This window comes from Stenella coeruleoalba (genome assembly GCF_951394435.1).
Source record: "Stenella coeruleoalba genome assembly, chromosome: 9".
Classification (NCBI taxonomy): Eukaryota; Metazoa; Chordata; class Mammalia; order Artiodactyla; family Delphinidae; genus Stenella; species Stenella coeruleoalba.
The window spans coordinates 90,411,677-90,433,410 of record NC_137155.1 but is presented as its reverse complement, the minus strand read 5'-3'; the positions used below and the strand labels follow the sequence as shown (position 1 = coordinate 90,433,410).

Genomic DNA, 21,734 nt, shown 5'->3' with positions numbered 1-21,734 from the left:
CTTTCTGCCTGTTGGTCTGACCGTGTCGGGGATGAGCAGTGGCAGAGCCCCCACTTTGCTCCTGTGTCCCTCCGTGCAAGTTTCCCTCCTATGGGGACTGCTTTCCCCGGTCTCTTGACTTGAGTTCAGACAAGCTGGTTTGCCAGAAATGACACCTCTGTTTCTCCTGAGCCGAGTGCACCTTTCCCCTCAGAAGTTTTTGAGGGGTTAGAAAGAGACTGCAAGGCCACGGTGCTGTGTGTCCTCCCAGCCTGCAGGGCCTCCGCTGATGCTAGATCCAGGCTTAACTCCCACCAGTGGGCAAATGGCGACATGGGCGCCCTCAAATTCTGAATTCCATTCGGTATAATTTCTTCCTGCTGGCGGCAGCCTCTCTCTCATTTCTTTGACTGTTAACGTTCTCCCGTCTCTTCTTTCTGTTAAGATTGATCTATAGAAAGCTTCTCAAACTTACATATTTGTGCTGAGTTGTAAATGTTTGAAAACGGCCTCCAATATGCCTATTTAGAGATGCTTTTGTGGACATGGCAGCTTGTAGGTATCGCTGAAACCCACCTGCCAGGAGGTCAGCACAGTGCCAAAGAAATGGTACAGAGTTTAGAGTCAGAAAGTTGACTGATGGTTCTAACTCTTTATAGCTGTGTGATCATAGGTATGTAGCTTAACGTCTCCAAGATCGTGTTCTGCTGTAGAATGGGAATAGAGGAGTCAGAATGGGTCGGTTATTGTGCAGTAACAACTCCCAAATCGCAGTGGTTTATGACCGTGATGCATGTCATCGTGGGCCACCGGGGGCACTGCTCATCTCATCCTCACACTGCGACCAGAGCTGATAGGCTGCCACCACCTGGAAGCTGCCAGTTGCTGTGACAGGAGAGTGTGGTCAGTTACACACTGACTCTTAAGGTTCCACCTGGAGTGACACAGGCCACCTCCATTCCCATTTCATTGACCAGAGCCAGGCACATGGTGACCTCCAATCAGAAAACCAATAGATGTACGATTCTACTTAAAAAATAAGAACTATTTAGTGAGTAAACGAATGACAGCGCCTTGGTACTACTGCCTGCCTGAAAGTGCTGTGAGAGTTAAATGAGAGAGAAAACCAGGAAGTGATTTTTGGACTATCATTGACATCGTGTGTCAGGCTGGCCTCAACTATCTCTAGTAATCCTGCTTTATCATGGGATCTGCATTTTTCCCTCCAATAACTCTTACAATTAACAAAGGGTCTGGGGCCCTTTTCTGACATTTTAACTGGGTGTCCCCCAACTTAGTCTTGTGGGACTCTCTCTATGTCTTAGAGCAGAAGGTGGCAAACTTTCTCTGTAAAGGGCCACATAGTAAATGTTTTAGGCTTTGCAGGCCAGATGGTCTGTGTCACAGCTACTCACTTCTGGTGTTGTAGTGTGAATGCTGCCACAGACTCTGTAAACAAACGAGTGTGAGTGTCTTCCAATAGAACTTTATTTATGAAAACTGAAATTTGAATTTCCTATCATTTTCATGTGTCATCAAATATTCTTTTGATTTTTCCCCCCAACCACTTAATGATGTAAAAACCATTTTTAACTTGTAAGCTGTACACAGCTAGGTGATGGGCTCAGTTTGGCCTGTGGGCCATTGTTGACCGACCCCTGTCCTAGGGCATCCTTAGGGGAAAACCTGCCAAGCCATGCTTCTATATCCTTGTACCATTAACTGTGTTGATATGAATCCGGTCTGCATGGGAAGCTGCGGCCAGATCATCAGTTGTCTCTGTGAGCCTGCCCTCTGCCTCAGACTTTATCTTCTAGACCCTGGTTCTCTCTGAACCTTTTGTGCAAAAGCACCTTTCTTTCTCCTCTTCTCCAGCCATGCATGATTGCCACGTGCCTGGGGAGTGGATGCAGGGTTCAAAGAAATGAACATGTGGTGATTTGGAGAGAATAGTGAGTTGTTGGTATTCCTTCAGTGTTCTGTCTTGTACGTGTGTATGTTTCCCACCCTCAGATTCTTCAGGAACACTCTCAACATCGTTCTGCAGTTCATCCCCGAGATGATTTTTATCCTGTGTCTTTTCGGATACCTGGTCTTCATGATCATTTTCAAATGGTGCTCCTTCGACGTCTCTGTGTCCCGACGAGCCCCGAGCATCCTCATTCACTTCATCAACATGTTCCTGTTTAACTATAATGACCCTTCGAATGCACCCCTATACGAACATCAGGTACTGATGGGTCTTTTTTCTTCTTTTACGCACTTGATTATGTTAAATCTCTCTCCTACCCTTGGGTATCGCAGAGAGTAATTATTTGCAAGACTGAGCCGTCTCAGCACCCGATGTGTTAGGTTCTTCAGATTCAGAAGGTCCTATTGGATGAATGGCTGGGTGCTGAGGGCGGTGCTGCGGTGTGGCTCCAGCCGTTCCTATCTGGGTGATACGTGGGAGGGATTATTGCTGCGGGGTTGAAAATGAGCTTGTACGTTGTCTGCGAAGAAAGAAAAAAAATAATCCTTGGGATTGATTGGCTTGAAACGGTAAGTGCTCTAACTAGCACCTTAAAAATGAATAATCTTTTATTATAAAAGTAAACTCTAGTTAAGGTTCACAAGAAAGAAAATTGAAATAGAGTCAAGAAGAAGAATCCCTCTGTTCACAGGGGGAGTGAGTTTCTGGAAAACTGACCCAAACTCATGCTGTCCTGTGAGCTTCCGGGGCTCATTGGAGATGCTTTTTCTTTTTTTCTTTGGGCTCTTCTTCTGTGGATGATACCTTCCAACAGTTGGACGTTATTGCCATTCTGACTTCTGTTTCTTTCAGCCTCATTATCAACTTAATATTTTATTTTAAAAAAGTATAAATGTCCCATGAGAGGTGGGTATAAAAATATCTCAGTGACTAATTTTTGGTAACACAAATAGTTCTTTTCCTCTGGCCTCTCCAGTGATAACCTGATGATATTGTTTGCTGGTAGATTTTCACTAAGGAAGGACCCACTTATATAGGTTCTAATTCCTCTGGATCAAGCTCTAGGGCTAGATTTCCCAATACCAGCACATGGCACCTGCCAGTGACCGCTCATCCTGGGTCCCAGTTACAGCCATGCTCCTCCTACAGCTGCACACGTCCTCATGAGTTTGAATCCTAGCTGTGTTCTCCTCCCCTACAGAAGCAGCAAATAAGAAGAAGAAAAAGTAAGGAATGATTTTAGCGAATAATCAGAGACGACATATAGCTCTGAAAGCTCTCTTGTATCCCACCTTACTATTGTTGCACCTGTTTGTTATACATCGATGGTGTAGGAACCATCCCTAGACTATTGGCATTAAATGAATGTATCTGGAAGGTCCGTTTATGCAATGCTGGAGTCTAAACGAAAGTTCACTTGGATTTCCCAAACAAGTCTTCTCTTTGAGGCACGGTACTCAGATTCACCACATAGTTCATGTGCTAATTCTTTTCCTAAAGACTAAAGTCCTGTCTTAGTGCGCTGAACATTGAACAGTGAATGGCTTTTCCAGCTTTTTTCCATTCAAAAATGTTATTTGGAGTTGGCTGGTTTCCACACCCTGGAATGAAGATTCATTATCTAGACACAGTTTGCAGTTTCCATAACCTCATCTTCCCGTCATGCAGCTGGAAGAGATAGTGTAAATTGCTAATACAGCCTCCTCCAGACAGTGCTCTGGTTGCTTCGTGCCATGTTTCAATATCAAAGAAGAAGAGCAACAGATAAGTAGACATCTCTGGTTGCTTTGTACATTGTGAAGGGAAAAAGCATGATATCTAAATGGGCAAATGGCAACGAGGTAGCTTCGAGGACAGGGGCCTGGGACTGGCAAGTGCAGTGTGTGTTCCCGTGGTTCTCCCCCTTCTTGGGAGCACTTAAGAGTGGAGGAGGGGGCTTCCCTGGTGGCGCAGTGGTTAAGAATCCACCTGCCAATGCAGGGAACATAGGTCTTCTCGCTGGTCTGGGAAGATCCCACATGCCGCGGAGCAATTAAACCCGTGCGTCACAACTACTGAGCCTGCACTCTAGAGCCCGCGAGCCACAACTACTGAGCCCGCGTGCCACAACTACTGAAGCCTGTACGCCACAACTACTGAGCCTGTGCTCTAGAGCCCGTGTGCCACAACTACTGCACGTGTAGGGCTCGTGCTCTGCAACAAGAGAAGCCACCACAATGAGAAGCCCGTGCACCGCAACGAAGAGTAGCCCCCGCTCACCACAACTAGAGAAAGCCCGCGGCCAGTAACGAAGACCCAACTCAGCCAAGAATAAAAGAAAAGAAAATAAGAGTGGAGGAGGGTAGGAGGTGGAGAAGATAAAATGTTTCCACTGTTATCGGGGTAAATCTTGCTACAATTGGGATGATGATAAATTGTCTCACTGGGAGCTTGGCCAGAACAGTTAAAGAAATGTGAGAGCTCAAGAAGCGTTTTCCCTTTTACTCTGAGCACCCCATTTCTACACCTTTTCAATGGCTCTGATGAAGCCTTCCCAGGAGTCCTGGTTCTTCAGACCATAGCAGCTCTGGGTCAGTCCTCAAACCCAGTGACTCGGGAGGGTAGGAAAAAGAGTTGGGGGTGAGGATGTGAAAGGAAATACGTGACAGGATGATAAAATGGGATGTCGCCTGGGCTTCAGCGAGGCATGAAGACCATAGACGCCTCACTCCAAAGTGAATTGTGACAGCGAGAGAGACAGCAAAAGAGAGTTCAGCCCAGGCATCCCAGGACCCGTTAGGTGACTCACCCACAGTGAGTCTGTGCAAGTAGGGGATGATTGTTTTGAAAAAGAGAGCACAAGGGCTTAGTAGTACTGCAAATACAAGGTTACTGATGGAGACAGTACGTTTGTGACTTAAAGTGACCCAAGGACTTTTGGTCACTCCAGAGTGGCCAGCGCAGTGCCAGGCCAGTGCTTTGTCCAGGGCCAGGGCTGACTGTCCCCACGGAGCAGAGTCAAGGGGACCAGGGACAAATAACGCTGCCCTTATGATGTGGCTCATGAGCTCTTCTGTCCAATGACAGGCTCCACATGGTGCGGGTGTATGATAAGGGACCACTTGGAGAGTAAGGAATAAAGACAGGGAGACTCCAGTGTCCGCCATGAGTGGACACCCCGTACCTCCGGACTGACAGCTGTCTCCCTGCACTGGGAATAGCCCAAGATGGGAGGGTGAATGGGTCCATTGAAACGCTGTAGATCACTCCCAATAAAGTCCAGCTGAAACGATACATGTTTACCATTTGTATCCTGTGAAACGTGCTGTGCAGTCACCTTGCAATGATGGGATCTTACGGCTTTGGTCTTGCAGCAAGAAGTCCAGAGCTTCTGTGTTATCATGGCTTTGATTTCTGTGCCCTGGATGCTTCTGATTAAGCCGTTTATTCTCAGAGCCAGTCATCGGAGATCCCAGGTAAGCGCCATCCACTTCCGTTCACTCACTGAGGGTAGGAATGTGGGCTCCCTGCAAGTGTAAGTTGGGCTTTAGAGAGAACACTGCATTGACCAGGGCCTGAAGGACCTGGTGAGGTGAGGAACTGGCCCACCCCGGGGATGCTTCCTACCGTAGAGCTCAGCTTTTCCTTGGGGCTTTCTTGATTCCAGCATAATGGTCGCATTTAAATCTTACCTGCTGCAAACCGTGCTTGGGGTGTGTGTGCTGAGTCAAGTGGTAGGTAATGACTTTTAAGGCTCTGAATGCGGTGGTTTTATTAGTTGAAAATAAGAGTCTTTTACTGTGGTTTTGGTGTGTTAATGAGTATTGAAAGTTGTTTTCATCAGGATTCTAAAGTTGTGGGCTTTTACTGTATTATGTTACAGATGGTGAGAGGGAACTAGAGGAGGAAACACGTTTAAATAAGTCTGTTCTTGTTTTTCTGATTTTCACCCTATTGTCAAACACCAGTTTCAGCCCACTTCCTCCTTTTGTCAACTTCTCCTGAGCCTCAGGTTTCTCAGGGGGTGATGAAGTGTTTACTGTCAGCCTAAATCAAATAGGATTTGGGAAGATTAACCTTCCAGGGACCATTAGAGTCTAGAAATGACACACAGGCACTGTTTGAGATGATCGGTCTCTGCTTCCCTCTGTTAGTGCAAAAGATTAAGTGGGCTGTGCTGAGATCACGTATATTTTAAGTGGTTGGAAATATTTTCAGGTAAACTTTTTTTTTTTTTAACATCTTTATTGGGGTATAATTGCTTTACAATGGTGTGTTAGTTTCTGCTTTATAACAAAGTGAATCAGTTATACATATACATATGTTCCCATATCTCTTCCCTCTTGCGTCTCCGTCCCTCCCACCCTCCCTATCCCACCCCTCCAGGCGGTCACAAAGCACCGAGCTGATCTCCCTGTGCTATGCGGCTGCTTCCCACTAGCTATCTACCTTACGTTTGGTAGTGTATATATGTCCATGCCACTCTCTCGCTTTGTCACAGATCACCCTTCCCCCTCCCCATATCCTCAAGTCCGTTCTCCAGTAGGTCTGTGTCTTTATTCCTATCTTACCCCTAGGTTCTTCATGACATTTTTTTTCTTAAATTCCATATATATGTATTAGCATACGGTATTTGTCTTTCTCTTTCTGACTTACTTCACTCTGTATGACAGACTCCAGGTCTACCCACCTCATTACAAATAGCTCAATTTCGTTTCTTTTTATGGCTGAGTAATATTCCATTGTATATATGTGCCACATCTTCTTTATCCATTCATCCGATGATGGGCACTTAGGTTGTTTCCATCTCCGGGCTATTGTAAATAGAGCTGCAATGAACATTTTGGTACATGACTCTTTTTGAATTATGGTTTTTCTCAGGGTATATGCCCGGTAGTGGGATTGCTGGGTCATATGGTAGTTCTATTTGTAGTTTTTTAAGGAACCTCCATACTGTTCTCCATAGTGGCTGTACCAATTCACATTCCCACCAGCACTGCAAGAGTGTTCCCTTTTCTCCACACCCTGACGTGGCTGATGGTAGAGTCGGGGACCTGGGTGGGTCCAGGCTGGAGTTCAGGAGGTTCGTCTCTAGGTGGCGCTCTCTTTCTAAATCACCTACCTCTCCCACTATTTCCTGCCAGCCTTGACCAGATCCAAAACCTGTCTGAAATATAATTTATGTGGGATATAAATACACAGGAAGACAAACCAAAGACTGCTTGTTTGTTGTTTGGTTAATAGGTGAGAGACCAAGATGGTAAAGGAGAGTTGAGGTGGACCATTGTCCAAATAGGTGAACTGGTGTTTCAAAGGAAGGTGGCAAATACCTTTCTGCAGAAACAGATGCAACTGTCTTTCTTAGAAACTCAACCTGTCTGTAAGTCGAGGACTAGGTTACTGCTGGCTCACCTGAGTCCCAGGACTCTCAAACCATAGCTTGTCTTATTCTTTGCTCCACAAAAGCTGTTTGAATAGTGGCTGAGCCCAAAGTGACGGATTTCTCCCTTTTCCCCGCAGATGACTTGTGTGACAGGGAAGGAAGTAGAGGTGCTTTTGTAGTCTGCCATCTTGGGCGATACCTCCTAGGCTGACTCAGGGGAACAGGGGCTCCCAAAGGCTGCTTGGAGGCCTGCCTCCTTGGCCCCTGGGATGTGTAGCTGTCGATTGACTCCTTAGGCTGCTGATTACATGGTCCTTTTTCATGTTAGAAACATTTCCTTCCACCTCCATCCAAGAGATGATTCCGTAATGGAATTATCTGGCCTCCTCTCAAGTCCCCCTGTGAAGCCTTAAAGAGGCCCAGTTCATAGAAATTATAAACAGACTTGTTCTGATGGGCCTTGGGGGAAATGAGCAGAGGTCCCATCTCCTCCGGCTCTTCTGTAACCCTGTAGCCCTGGGTCCCTGCAGGACATGGTTTGGAAACCCCTTCACGAGAGGACCACCTGTGATGTGGCCCTTTTGGCACGCACCCTGCAGGCAGCCAGTGAGCGCACACCTCCTCCCCAGAACTACTCACGCCAGCCCCCTGGACCGCCTGGACCACCCACATTCCGCTTCCTCTTCTGACTTGCTGCCGTGGACCCAGGTCTCCTATCACTCCGTATCCCAGGTCACAGTGAAGTAACTTTGCATTTCTGTTTAAAATCTTTGCATTTACATGCGTGTTTTCTATGCTAAAATTCATTGAAGTATAACCTACATACATCAAAGGGCACAAATGATAAGGGCACAGATCAGTGAAGTATCATCACACGAACACATCCGTGTGACCAGCAGTCGGATAGCGACGCAGAACACCATAGACCCTGAAGTCCCCGTGTGCTTCCTTCCGGTCACTGTCACCCCAAGGTCAACCACTATCCCGACGTCTAACACCATAGGTTAGTCTTCCCTGCTCTGGAACTTTATGTAAGTGGAACCGTACACCACGCCTTCGTCTGGGTCTGGCTTCCTTCATCCAGTGTTATGTTTGAGAGATTGTGTGTGCGTGTGTGTGTGTGTGTGTGTGTGTGTGTGTGTGTGAGAGAGAGAGAGAGAGAGAGATAGCTATGTATTATAGTATTCCCTTGCGTGAATATACCACAATTTGGTTATCCATTCGTATATTGATAGTTATTTGGCTTTTTTCCAGTGTTGTTAGTAATTACAAATAGTGCTGCTGTGAACGTCCTTGTGTCTGTCTTTGTGCACATGTGTTTTACGTGTTTTTAGACAGTTGCAAGTAACTCATTTAAAATTGATTACTATTTTATTTCAGACGGCATCCAGCTCAAACATTGTGAGATGTTTAGTTAGGGGGATTGCAAAGTATATTTTGAACGGGAAGAAGAGTCAGTAAGATCCACAAAGTCCCAGTGTCAACGCTTCTACACAGTTGTTCATGCTCATTTGAACCAATTTCAGGATATGACCAGAAAAGGCTAGCATTTAAAGATGGAAATGGAAAAACTGTCTGTTTCTCCTTTGGTATTTTCTTCCTTAAGTTGATGGGGAGAGAAAATAGGATTTCAAGAAGACAAAGTAATGTTAACTTGAGCCCCATTTCCTCACCATGGGGCAAGGAACCATGGACCAAGGGGAAAGCCTTACCCAGAGCCCCCTCTTGGTACCCAGCACCCTGGAATTCCTGTCCAGATGGACACAAGCCCACTTCCAGGGCATAAAAAGGGCCAACCACAGCACCGGCCTGGGTACCAGTGACCCTGGTGTGGCCAAGGGGCAGCAGGACTCCCAAGGAGGGAGTGTGGGTGGAACGTAGACATTTGGGTGGGAGTGTCCACGCATGTGCACACGAGGCCATGGCCCTTGTGCTGTGAGATGAAATCACAGGTGAGAAGGGAAGGGTCACACGCCAGGGTGCAGGGCCAGCTCTCCCATGCTGCCATGTCCTGGTGTGGGATGCTGAATTTGAACCTGGCCTTCCAAGTTCTTGTGAGAATTTATTTATCAAGACAGACGCCAGAACATATTTTATTTAGGAGTTTGTTGGCTTGATTTCTAACTTTTAAATATTTAAACATATGGCATGTGGGCTTTCATTTGTACCTTTGCCCAAAGATCTGCAAATATCAGGTTCAGACCTGCTGAAGAAAGAATGGTAAAGACACTTTAATGCCTAATTTGCAATATGCCACCCGTGAAATTATTCTAGGAAAAACTTTGGATGTGGGACATTAAATTTCACAGTGACTTGAAAGAAATATTTTCTTCAGACTCAAGGAGAAAACCAGGCCAAATTGAATGGTGACTACACCTAGATTTTTTTTCCTTGAATTTTTTTCTTAGCTGTTTTCATAAAGTGATGTTTTTATTTTAAAAAGTATATTTGTGTTGGAAAAGTCATTGTCTAGTCCGTTTGGGCTGCTGTAACAAAATACCACACACTGGGTGGCTAAAACAACAGAAATTTATTGCTCACAGTTCTGAAGGCTAGAAGTCCAAGATAAGGTGTCAGCATCGTCACCTTCTGCTGAGGCCCCTTTCCTGGTTCACTGCTGACATCTCTCTGTGTCCTCACCTGATGGGAGGAGCTCGGGAGCTCTCTGAAGCCTCCTTTATAAGGCACTAATCCCATTCACGAGGGCTCCACCCTCATGACCTAAGTGCCTTCCAAAGGCTCCACTTTCTAATACTTTCATCTTTGGGGGTTAGGATTTTAACATGAATTTTGTGGGGGGACACAAACATTCAGACCATAGCAGTCATTAATCTCTCCTGATTTTGCTTGTAGAAATCTGGCTGTTTGGGTCACATGACGATTGGTTTACTGTAAAGAGTGTGATTAATTTGGCACGTTCTGGAACACAGTGGAGGAAAGCACATGCCCTGGAATTAGACTGCCTGGATTTGAATCCTGGCTCTGCCACTAACTAGCCTTACCAGCTGTGCAGTCCTGGGCTCATTTCTTAACCTTTCTGTTACTTAAGTTTACTTCTCTGTAAAATGGGGTGATAATTGTGCTTACATAAAAAGACTGAATAGAAGGTTTAGAACAGTATCTGGGACATGGCTAATATTTAATGAGAGCCTTTATTTTATATAGAAGTTTTGTCATTCGAAGGGTGAATCTGACACTGCATTTTCTTATTTGCTGAAAGCTACAGGCCTCCAGGATCCAAGAAGATGCCACCGAGGACATTGAAGGTGACAACTCCAATCCTCCCGTGAGCCCTGGTCACAGGGCTTCTGCAGGTGCCCATGGGGCTCAGGATGACCACGATGAAGAGGTATCTGGGGGAGTTCCCTGGTGGCCTAGGGGTTAGGATTTGGTGCTGTCACTCCCGTGGCCCAGGTTTGATCCCTGGTTGCGGAACTGAGATCCCACGAGCTGCATGGCCAAAAAAAAAATTACTTATCTAAAGCAGAGGGAAGAGGTATTTGGGACTTGACACCCTATGAAGACTTCCAGTTTGTACAGATTCTAGAAGCCAGATCTAGTCAGGGATGGTGCTCACGTATTTGACAGCCAGTAGCGTGTGGGCACCAGCCAATCAGAACGGACTTAGGCAGTAGAGCTGGGAGGGTTGGGAGGACCCTGCTGGTGGCAACCCTGTCATCACTGAGTCATGGGAAGTTGGGGAGGTCCCAGGAAAGGGGGTCACTTAAGCTTACAGCTACTTACCAACCAATCAGGGAGCATGTTAAATAATTTCGCCCAGGTGCCGCTCTGTCTGTGAGTATGAGGTGAATATCAGCCTCACGTTTAGTGACATAGGAGGTCCTGAATGTTACTGAGGTCTCCTTGGTCAGAACTGTGCCCCTGGGAGTCTGTAAATTTATGATGATCTTTCCCATCAGTGACCCTCACTCATGAGAGCAGAGGCCAAGTCTGGTCCCTTATATGGAAGCAAGAAGTGGGTTATGGGGCTTCCCCGGTGGCACAGTGGTTGGGAGTCCGCCTGCTGATGCAGGGGACATGGGTTCGTGCCCCGGTCTGGGAGGATTCCACATGCCGCAGAGCGGCTGTGCCCGTGAGCCATGGCCGCTGAGCCTGCGCGTCCGGAGCCTGTGCTCCGCAACGGGAGAGGCCACAACAGTGAGAGGCCCGCGTACCGCAAAAAAAAAAAAAAAAATAATAATAATAATAAATAAAAAAAGAAGTGGGTTATTTATTCTCAGTCCTCGCCCCCAGCGTAAGCACCCTCAGATGCCATCCCCGCCTCTGTCCTCAACCCTGGCTCAATCTCTTCTTTGTTCACTTATCTTTGTAACATTGTCTGCCTCTCAAGGGAAGTCACAGATTCATGCGTTCTTCTCTCCTCCCTCCCTGTCCCTTTCCATCCAAGGCCGCCGCTCCCCGCTCAGGAATGTACCATGTTTTCCCAGACAAGACGGCTGGCTGTTTTTATACCATGACTGAAGTCACCCACGGTCCTGAACCCCGGGCAGGGGGTTTTAACCCGAGCTCTGTTCTAATTCTGGAGTGGGGACAGGGTTCCTGAGGCCTGAGAAATGCTATAAATAACTCTGTCTGTGGTGTTAATTACTTTAAAAAAACCAACAAGTATTCATCTGCACCAATGAACAGTCAATTAGAATGAATGAAAAATCTGGATCATGGAAAGTTTTCCCAACAAGATTCCAGGTACAGAGAGTAACCCATATTCATGGTGATTGGTATTCCTAGGTCTGTCAGACCTGCTGGAATGTTTTAGAATCCAACCCACACATCTTCTGACTCATCAAGTCCCAGCCTGTCCAGTACAACCTTCCTCATCCATCCTCCTTGTGGCCTCGGTATATATCCGGTCAATGTTCACCTGCCACCTCCTTCGTGACCCAGCTGCCTTCACTGGGGGCAGCTTCAGGCCCCATTTGACGGCTCTTCCCCCAGTACAATAATGCCTGGGTCTCCCAGCACAAGGCACATACAGGCTCGACTCTGCTTCCCCCTCCAGGTCCTGTCCCACTTCTGTCCGCACCCGGAGTTAGCCAAACTCCAGGTTAAGGGCCCAGTTCTCCAGACTGCCAAGTCTGCCCAACACTTCTGACACCACCCATAAGTCTGGACGTCCCCTCAGACTCCCTCTTGTTCAGTCATTTGTAGACAGCTCACAGAACTCAGGAGAATGCTATACTTTCAATTACAGTTTTACTTACAACAAAAGTCTACAAATCAGAACCAGCCAGAGGAAGACACAAGTAAGCAGAATCTGACACTGGGAAGGTTCCAAATGCAAAGCGTTCTTAGGGACGCATGACTCTCCCGGCATTGACATGTGGCAGTATTATCGTATTGTTAACTCAGGAAGCTCCCGTGAGCTTCTGTGTTTGATGTTTTATTGGGGTGTCATTATGTAGGTGTGATTGACCCAAGTGCAATCCAGGTGGTTGCACTCAATCTCCGGCTCTGTCCCCTCCCTGGAGATGCGTTTGGGTTGATAACGTGTGGCTGAAAGTCTCAACTCTCTAACCACGTGAAGCCAGCTCCCGCTTAAACTACCAAGTGCCCACCATAGACACCTCATTAGCAAAAGTGGTGAGGTGTGGTCCCAGGGACGGACCATGAATATCAGACGTTTCTTTCACTTGGGAAATGCCAGGTGTTTAGAGGTTGCCTCCCAGGAGCCGGGGCAAAGCCAGACCTCTCTTTGGCTGAGGTTCATTCTTCACCAGACGTTCCTCTGTTACTGTGACTCTCTCTACCCACTCTCTCCACCTCTGCCCATCCCCGCCCCTTCAGTTCCTCTCTGCTGTTTTCACTGATGAATGGGAGGGGAGGCACTGATTTTGGTCTTTTCCCCATAGCATCTGACTACAACCCCCAGTGACCACAACCCCCATTTCTTCCAGGATATCCCTCCATCCTTGACGTCCTGGACCGCAGCCCTGTGACTGCTCCCAGCTCTTTGACCTTTTCATTTCGTCATCAATTTCCTTCTTTCTTATCTCTGAGTTGAGATGTTTCCTAAGTGTGGCAGCTCTTCTTCTCATGATCTTCCCCTAGTTCATCTTCTCTTAGCTCCCACTCTCACTCCTCGCACAGGTGTGGTCCCAGGTGTCCCTTTCCAGCCCAGACTTTTCCTCTGAGCCTGTTCTGCCTCTGCTGGTCTGTGCTGAGAGATTCAGCCTGTATGGCCAGCTATCACCTGCAATGCAACACGTCTGGGAATCAGCTACTCCCCTTCTCCAATGTATTCATTTCTGCCAGTGCCATTCTTTCACCCATTCGGGCTCAGGGACCTCAGAGCCCTGTATGACCCTGGCCCTGCTGGGTGAGGGACCCTTCTCTGTGTTCCCACGACACCCCTGCATACTTGGTTATTGCATTCCCATGCTGATGTGTGGTAACTGTCTGTTTGCATCTTCTCCCTGCTGGGCGGTGAGCTGCTTCAGGGCAGGGATGGTGCCAGTCAGACTGTTTCCCTCATAACATCAGAGTAATGAAAGAAAAGAATGATCTATTGCTGTCTTTGCACTGTTCCTTTTCCCCTCATACCTGGATTACTAACATAATCAACAAGTTGGCTTTTTTTGCTTATGGGCTGTCCTTTCCCTGATCCATTTTTCTACCAGATTAATCTTGCCTCCAATATTTCTTTATTTTATTGAGATACTTCTACTGGTTCCTCATGACTCCAGGTGGTTTTCTCGATTGTGTCCATCCTTGCCTTTCCCACGGCTTCCACAGCTGAGTCTTTCCTCACCTCAGCAAGCTCCCAGTCGAGCCAAATGGTTTTTCTCCCAAACGTACCTTCATGATGCTCCCAACCACCTGCCTTTTCCTCACCCGGAGTCATTTTCTTTACCAGGAATGAACTGGCTTCTCTTTTTCCCTCCCTGTTCTTCACGGCTCAGCGCAAATCTCAGCTCCCCTTACCAACCAACCACTCTGCTGCTTTGAGCTCTTTTCAGCCATTTCTGGGAAATGTTACTGCACACACACCATGTCCTACTGTGGGCTGCTCATTCTGTTTCTACAAATATATTAATACCTATTTCCCCCTCGTTCAACTGGAAACGTCTTAACAGCAGAGTCCAGGCCTTATTCGTCCGTTGTATCATTTGTAATACGTTTGAGTAGAAAGTACTTAATGAAATAGCATTACAAATTCTCTCTTTCAGTTCAGCTTTGGAGACGTCTTTGTGCATCAGGCCATCCACACGATTGAGTACTGCCTGGGCTGCATTTCCAACACAGCCTCCTACCTCCGGCTCTGGGCCCTCAGCCTGGCGCATGCACGTGAGTGAGCGGGCCGCATGGCAGGGTCACCATCGCCTGTCCCTTTGGAAACAGATGCAATGTACTTCTAGGTGAAAGTGGCTTCTGGGTCATCTCTGGTGCGCTGACCAGAAGAATGGCTCTTCTTTCATAGTAGAAGTGACCTTTTTCAGTAGGTCTGGCTTTATCTTGCTGGAATGGTTACCCTCTGTATCAGCTTCCAGTTGCTGCTGTAACAAACTACCACATATGTGGCAGCTCAGAACACTGTGAAATTGATTATCTTACCGTCTGGAGGCCAGAAGTCCTATAAACAAGGTGTTGGCAGGTCTGTATTTTCTGGAAGCTCTTGGGGAGAATCTATTTCCTTGCCTTTCCTAGTTTCTGCAGGCCCCTTGCATCTCCTCGTATAAAGATTCAAGCCTCAAGAATGACTTAAGTCTGGAATCCTGACTCATCAACTTACTGTGTAAAACCCCTCTTGATTTCTGCCTGCTTCTCTAGTCTTGTCTCTTGGTATTTCCCTCCATGCCCCACCGGCTCCCGATTACCCCCACCCGCTTCCCCATTTCATGTGCAGTGGCCACAAGGAGCTGCACTGAGGCTCCCGCAGATGCCACACTAGCTGGGCCCCTCTGTGTGTTTGCCCTGCAGCTCCCTTGCCTGTAAAATTCTTCCCTTCTTTCACTCTCTTCCCACCTGATGTCTCATCCTTCCTTCAGAACTCAGCTTAGCTAGCACCTTTCCCGGGTAGTCTTCCTCCCTGGCCCCCAGTCTGGAAGGTGCCCTTCCCCTGGGTTCTGGAGGTGCCCCTATCCTAGCACCAATTGTAATTCTGTCTCATTAGCCTGTCTCCCTACTAGACTGTCATCTCCTGAAAGGCAAGGACCCTGACTTTTATCTCTGCATTCCCAGCCCTGGGCATAATGCCAAGAACAGAGAAGCCAGGCCAAAATGTGTGCTAAAGGGATAGAAAGCAAAGCAGTGAAAGTGAGCCTGATCGTTGACTTACAGCAGAAAAGCAAGTGCTCAGCGTCTGTGTGGTCTTGACTGCTCTGGCTGTGTTTGTTTCCTTGCACAAACTCCTGTAATTACAGTATCTCCCTGGAAGGGGTGGGGGTTTCTCTGGTATCTCTTCTTAAAAGGGCACTAATCCCATCATGAGGATCCCACCCTCATCTCCCAAGTACCAATCACTTTGGGGTTAGGGCTTTAATATATGAATTTTAGGGGCTGGGGGAAAAACAAACATTCAGTGCATATCAAATCATAGCACATATATTCTTTTGTGTTTTGCTTCTTTGGCGTAAGATGATGTTACTCGGATATATTCACGTTGCTGCCAGTAGCTATGGTCTGCTCACTTTCATTGGCGAATAATATGCCCTCCTATACTTGTCCTCTTGATGGAAGCTCCTCCAAAGCTGCGTAGACAGTCTCGCACAGGTACCCTAGGGCACACACGACCGCCTTCTCCACCTGGGAGTGGAGTTGCTGAGTCGTAGGGTGTGCAGGTCCAGGATTATGGTGTAAGAATAGTCTGCATTTGCCCGATAAACTGTGTGGTTGAGAATGTTTCTCCTGCATCTTGCAGAACTGTCTGAAGTGCTCTGGACCATGGTGATGAACATTGGCCTTCGTGTGCAAGGCTGGGGAGGACTCATTGGGGTCTTCATCATTTTTGCCATATTTGCTGTTCTGACGGTAGCCATCCTTCTGATCATGGAGGGCCTCTCGGCTTTCCTGCACGCCCTGCGGCTGCACTGGTAAGAACTGGTTGTAGGGTAGATGCTCTCAGTGTGCTCTAGGGAAGGAGGATGGGCTGTAGGGCCAGCCAACTGGGTTCAGATCCTGACCTGCTGTGTGACATTAGCAATTCACATACCTTTTTGGAAGCTTAGTTTAGTCCCCTTGTTGGTATGATATTAAATGATGTAATACCTGGGAGCCTATATACATATACAGTGACTGCTCTGTAAGACATGTTAGAAATGTTCATTTGTTATTATAATTGGCTTCAACTGTTGGTAAGATGACGGATCTGAAAGGCTCGCAGAGGGCAATGCTGAGCAAATCTGGGATGTCTGGCCTTTGTTGCTGAGTGCTGGAGTTATACCAACAGAACAGACAACTAAACTCTTTTTTTTTCTTTCAAAATTATTTATTTATTTATTTGGCTGTGTCGGGTCTTAGTTGCAGCTCGCGGGATCTTCGTTGTGGCATGCAGGCTTCTCTAGTTGTGGTGCGTGGGCTCTCTAGCTGTGGGGTGTGGGCTCAGTATTTGCAGCGCATGGGCTTAGTTGCCCTGCAGCATGTGGGATCTTAGTTGCCCGACCTGGGATCGAACCTGCGTCCTGCATTGGAAGGCAGATTTTTAACCACTGGACCACCAGGGAAGTCCCGCGACTAAACTCTTGGAAAGTGGAAACAGAAGGAGGGTACCCAGCAGGAGGAAGGCACTCACTGGAGGCCCTTGACATTCACAGATGTGTCCAGAGACTGTCGGCCATCACTGGGCTGATGAATATGAAAACATTTGTTTCGGCTTCTCTCTCTCCCAAGTCACATTTCAGCCCAGGGTTTTGAGCGTGCTGTCCATACTGAAGCATCAGGGCTCCTGTGCACCCTGAACCAGACTGTCCTTAGCAACCCTGGGGCTTCCTCCCTCCCTCTGTGGCCACTGTTCATAAAGGAAAGGTTTTACACTTCACCTGTTGAGAGAATCACAGGGTCCCCCGCCTGAGGCTATAACATCATTTCTCCCCGTTTCATTAAAGAAATGAACTCTGCAGTATAATAAAGCGGAAATGATCATACATGATATCTGTTATGTAAGTTATAAAAATATAAGTCAAGGGCTTCCCTGGTGGCGCAGTGGTTGAGAATCTGCCTGCTAATGCAGGGGACACAGGTTCGAGCCCTGTTCTGGGAGGATCCCACATGCCGCGGAGCAACTGGGCCTGTGTGCCACGACTACTGAGCCTGCGCCTCTGGAGCCTGTGCTCCACAACAAGAGAGGCCGCGATAGTGAGAGGCCCGCGCACCGCGATGAAGAGTGGCCCCCGCTTGCCACAACTAGAGAAAGCCCTCGCACAGAAATGAAGACCCAACACAGCAAAAATAAATAAATAAATTACTAAACTCCTACCCCCAACATCTTCTATATATATATATATATATATATATATATATATATATATATATATATATATATATATATATATATATATATATGTCAAGGCTCTGGTGGGTCTGCAATCACGTAAGCCCCACAGTTTAAGATCAGGATGGAAACAAAAAACCTCGTACAACCTGGTGACACGCTGTCTCATCACAGCTCCTTATCCGGTACTGCCTAGTGAGGGCTTCCTGGCTGCTGGGAGCTGGGGGAGGTCATGCTCTGGTCCTTGAGGCCACTAGCAAAGGCCTGGAAGAAGTGGGGTCGGGGGAGGGAAAGGTGTAAGAGGGAGGCAAGAGAAGGATTAAAAAAAAAGCCTCAGAGGATTCCTGTGGTGGCTGCCAGCCTGGGGCGCCTTCGTCACCTGGTGCTTGATTTTACACATGCTCAGCCTCTCCCCTCCAGCTGCCAGCCTCTCCCCTCCAGCTGCCAGCCTCTCGTTTATGTGTTCAAACCCCCTTCTCCTTGCCCCTAACAACAGGGTGGAGTTCCAGAACAAGTTCTACGTCGGGGCTGGTTACAAGTTTTCTCCGTTCTCCTTTAAACAAATCCTGGACGGGACAGCTGAGCAGTAGCTGCACGTCTGGCGGCTGCAGCCGCCTCTTCCATCAGTCACCTCCTACACCAGTCTCTGTGCCAATGAAAGAAGTGTTGTCTTGTCTTTAACGTCAGCCTGCATAAGGCAGTCAATGGAATGATTGTTCTCGCTAACCGGAGGGAGGAAGCCATGTATTGTATCTGTAAGCCGTGGGATTTGATATGACTTAACCATGTCGTAGAGAGACTACACAGGCAAGTCATTTCAACCTCATGCAGGGTCTTAATTGTCAAATCCTAGAATGATTGAGAAATGGGGAGAGGGGAGTGCCAAACTGAGATTTTCTTGTAATTAAACTTCTGGGTCATCCACTTTGTTATTAAGGTGTCTTTTTTCAACATTATTCTGTAAAATGGAGTATTGATAATTATAGGCCAAAGCTAAACAGTAGAGTTACACAAAGTAACCCTAGAGAAAGGCTATGGTTTTTTATTCCTCATTGCCTCCTTCCTCAAATACCTTTTTTCCTTGTCGGGGGGCTAAGTTTTACAGGATTAGGGACGTTCTCAAGAATTTTCACTCCAGGTGAGGAAAAACAGATAATGTTCTCTGTTCAGATGGAGGCCTGGCCCTGGTGTGGCTCGAATTGTTAAATCCTGTGGAATGAAGTGTGACAACATGATATCATCAGTGATTTTGTTTATTCTCAGTGCACATTGTGCTGGAGTTAACTGGAGAAGGAGATCTGTAGGCTTCAGCAAGTTCTGGAAAATGGCTTGCCGGAAAGGAGACTGCCAGACAGTCTACCCTGATGCTCTCTGGGTCAGCCGGCCCCAGAGTCACTCCTTATGCATCTTCACTGGCAAACTTCCAAGATCCAGGTGTAGAGGAAGATGTGTTCCGTCGACTAGTCTGAACAGCCTGTGTTCAGGTTAATTACCATCTTTATGGTAACTATATGGGTAGAATTAAGTGTCGTTAACATTGGTGTAGTGCTTTACAGTTTACAAAGCAGTTTCACATAGTATCTAGCTTGTAATAAGTTTCCAGAAGAGCTGACCAAATGCAAAATCGCCTTTTGGACAGATCTCTCTTTTTTTTAAGCTCCCACCTGCCCCTCCGTGTAGTGGGGTTGACGATTGTTCATGTTCAAGTGTCGTTGTTCAAGCCCAAGGAAACGTCCGTGCCACCTTCCACGTTGGTGTCCTGACTTGTGCAGCACAATTTAAGGCACAACCAGGTGCTCAGCAAGTATTCATTTAATGATTAAAACAGGTTGAGCTCAAGAATGATATAGTTGGGGTCAGAAGACTCCGTATCTATGAGTTCCAACTTTGATACTTTATCATGTGTGCCCTTGGGCAGGAACTGGAGTGTTCCACGTATTGCTGGGGGTCGAAGAGCACCGAGCATGGATGAGGTACTCAGCCAATGGCATTGATCAAAGAAAAGGACAGACTAAAGTAGTACGTAAACGGTTCTTGTAAGTCCATAAATCCCCGTGCTGCCAAGGTCACCAGAGCGTTTCAAGGTTCTCTCAGCTCATCACTGCCCTTCTCAACGGCTATCTAAAAATACGCTATGCCTACATGGATCACAGCCTTTTGCCGTTTAATTCTAAACAGTGATGGCTGTGAGAAAAGGTGTGAAAAAACAAAGCTGCCCTCTGCCCTTTGCTTGCTGAGACCCCCATTCTTTCAGAAATCCCCGGCCTTCTTGAGAACGACATAGTAGTTTCCTCCAAGGATTGGCAGCCTCTTTCTGTCTCGATGAGAGATGTCATCTCCCCTTTAAAAAGGGATTGGGTGAAGGGCTGCTGAGAAGAGGGTGTGACCGGCATGTCACTCAGTCGCCCAGGATGCACGATTGTTCCTTAAAGAATCCTGTTCACAGAACTAAGCTGAAAGGGGAGGAGAAGACCTGCGAGCCAGGCTTCTTGGGAAGGGAAGTCCAGAAGCCCCCAAGAGGCCATCAGTGGCCCAACTTCTGTGTAAGACTCAGCTGCAGTAAGGAAGAGCAGAAGAGCCCAAAACTGGAAAGCTTCCCGGGAAATACAGAGAGGTAAGAAACTCCGACAGGCAGCATAGATCTGGATTTACTTCTTCTGCTCTGGGAGCCGAGGGGATTTGACCATTAGTACTTGGCTGAATACGGATGGAGTATAAAAATTTCTCTCTTCTTACTGATGATATTGCAAAACAAATTACATCACACACACACACACACACACACACACACACAAGTTCAGTTTTAAAAAGCTCTACACGGCCTAATTATTTTTGGCTCAAAAATTAAGTGTAGCAAAATGCAGTAGAATAAAATGTCCATCAGTTCCTTAGAAATTGTTTGAATGAAGCCTGAACTCCATCTGAGCCCTTGAGTTTCACAGTAAATCCCCAATATGTCAGTTATTTGAAGGCAGGCAATGGTTACTTTCCTATTGTAGGTTTTCAGGAATGATAGTGAGGGATGTGGAGCGTTCTTCCCCATGTTAGTCCCTATTTTGTTGAATTGGTCTGACTGGTTATCTATCTGTCCATCCCTCCATGCATTTATCCATCATCCATCCTCTTCCTAGGCTAGAAGGGATTTAGAATGACTTAGGGAGCCAAAGAATAGAAGATGCCAACTCAGCTTTTCCAACATTCTTTTTCAGCGTTGAGATTACAAGCTCTGTCTCTCAGTAACTTTCCTCATATTCATCTCCGAAATATTTTGTCCTCTTTATAAAAACTTTTTAAATGAAACTTTTGGCTGGAACTCAAGAAAATGTAGTAAGAGAATACTTTCCATATCTGTTAACTTTGAGTTAGTATTCGAGTGTCCTCTTAATGACATGGAATGAAAGCCCCTTTATTTTTTTTACTTATTTATTTTTAATTAATTAATTAATTAATTTTTGGCTGCGTTGGGTCTTCGTTGCTGCCCGCGGGCTCTCTCTAGTTGCGGCGAGCGGGAGCTACTCTTCGTTGCGGTGCGTGGGCTTCTCGTTGTGGTGGCTTCTCTTGTTGCAGAGCATGGGCTCTAGGAGTGTGGGCTTCAGTAGCTGTGGCACATGGGCTCAGTAGCTGTGGCACGTGGGCTCAGTAGTTGTGGCACGTGGGCTCAGTTGTGGCACGTGGGCTCAGCAGTTGTGGCCCGCGGGCTCAGTAGTTGTGGCACATGGGCTTAGTTGCTCCATGGCATGTGGGATCCTCCCGGACCAGGGCTCAAACCCATGTCCCCTGCATTGGCAGGCAGATTCTTAGCCTCTGCGCCATCAGGGAAGTCCTGTAAGCCTCTTTATAATTCACAGATGTGAATAACAAAATCCTGATAATACCCTATCAACAACCCTGCACCCCTACAACCAACATGCCCCCACCAAGGAATCCTGTGGTTGAAGGCCCCGTATAACCTACTAGGGCAGGAATGAAAACTT

At 47.0% G+C, this 21,734-nt stretch overlaps 2 protein-coding genes across 2 annotated transcripts in view; both read left to right on the top strand.

Annotated features, from left to right (window-relative positions):
• Positions 1 to 18,393, top strand: part of ATP6V0A4 (ATPase H+ transporting V0 subunit a4) — an 84,074-nt gene extending 65,681 nt beyond the window's left edge. Inside the window, exons 17-22 of the mRNA XM_079931127.1 lie at positions 1,993 to 2,209; positions 5,305 to 5,406; positions 10,534 to 10,662; positions 14,501 to 14,618; positions 16,192 to 16,363; positions 18,257 to 18,393. Of these exons, the coding sequence (XP_079787253.1) occupies positions 1,993 to 2,209; positions 5,305 to 5,406; positions 10,534 to 10,662; positions 14,501 to 14,618; positions 16,192 to 16,363; positions 18,257 to 18,350 (832 nt within the window). The 3' untranslated portion in view covers positions 18,351 to 18,393. The remainder of the gene's footprint in view (positions 1 to 1,992; positions 2,210 to 5,304; positions 5,407 to 10,533; positions 10,663 to 14,500; positions 14,619 to 16,191; positions 16,364 to 18,256) is intronic.
• A 1,850-nt stretch (positions 18,394 to 20,243) lies between these two features.
• The window catches only part of SVOPL (SVOP like), a gene marked incomplete at its 3' end in the record, with an annotated part of 83,057 nt that continues 81,566 nt past the window's right edge, over positions 20,244 to 21,734 (top strand). The window contains 1 exon segment of the mRNA XM_079931128.1: positions 20,244 to 20,374.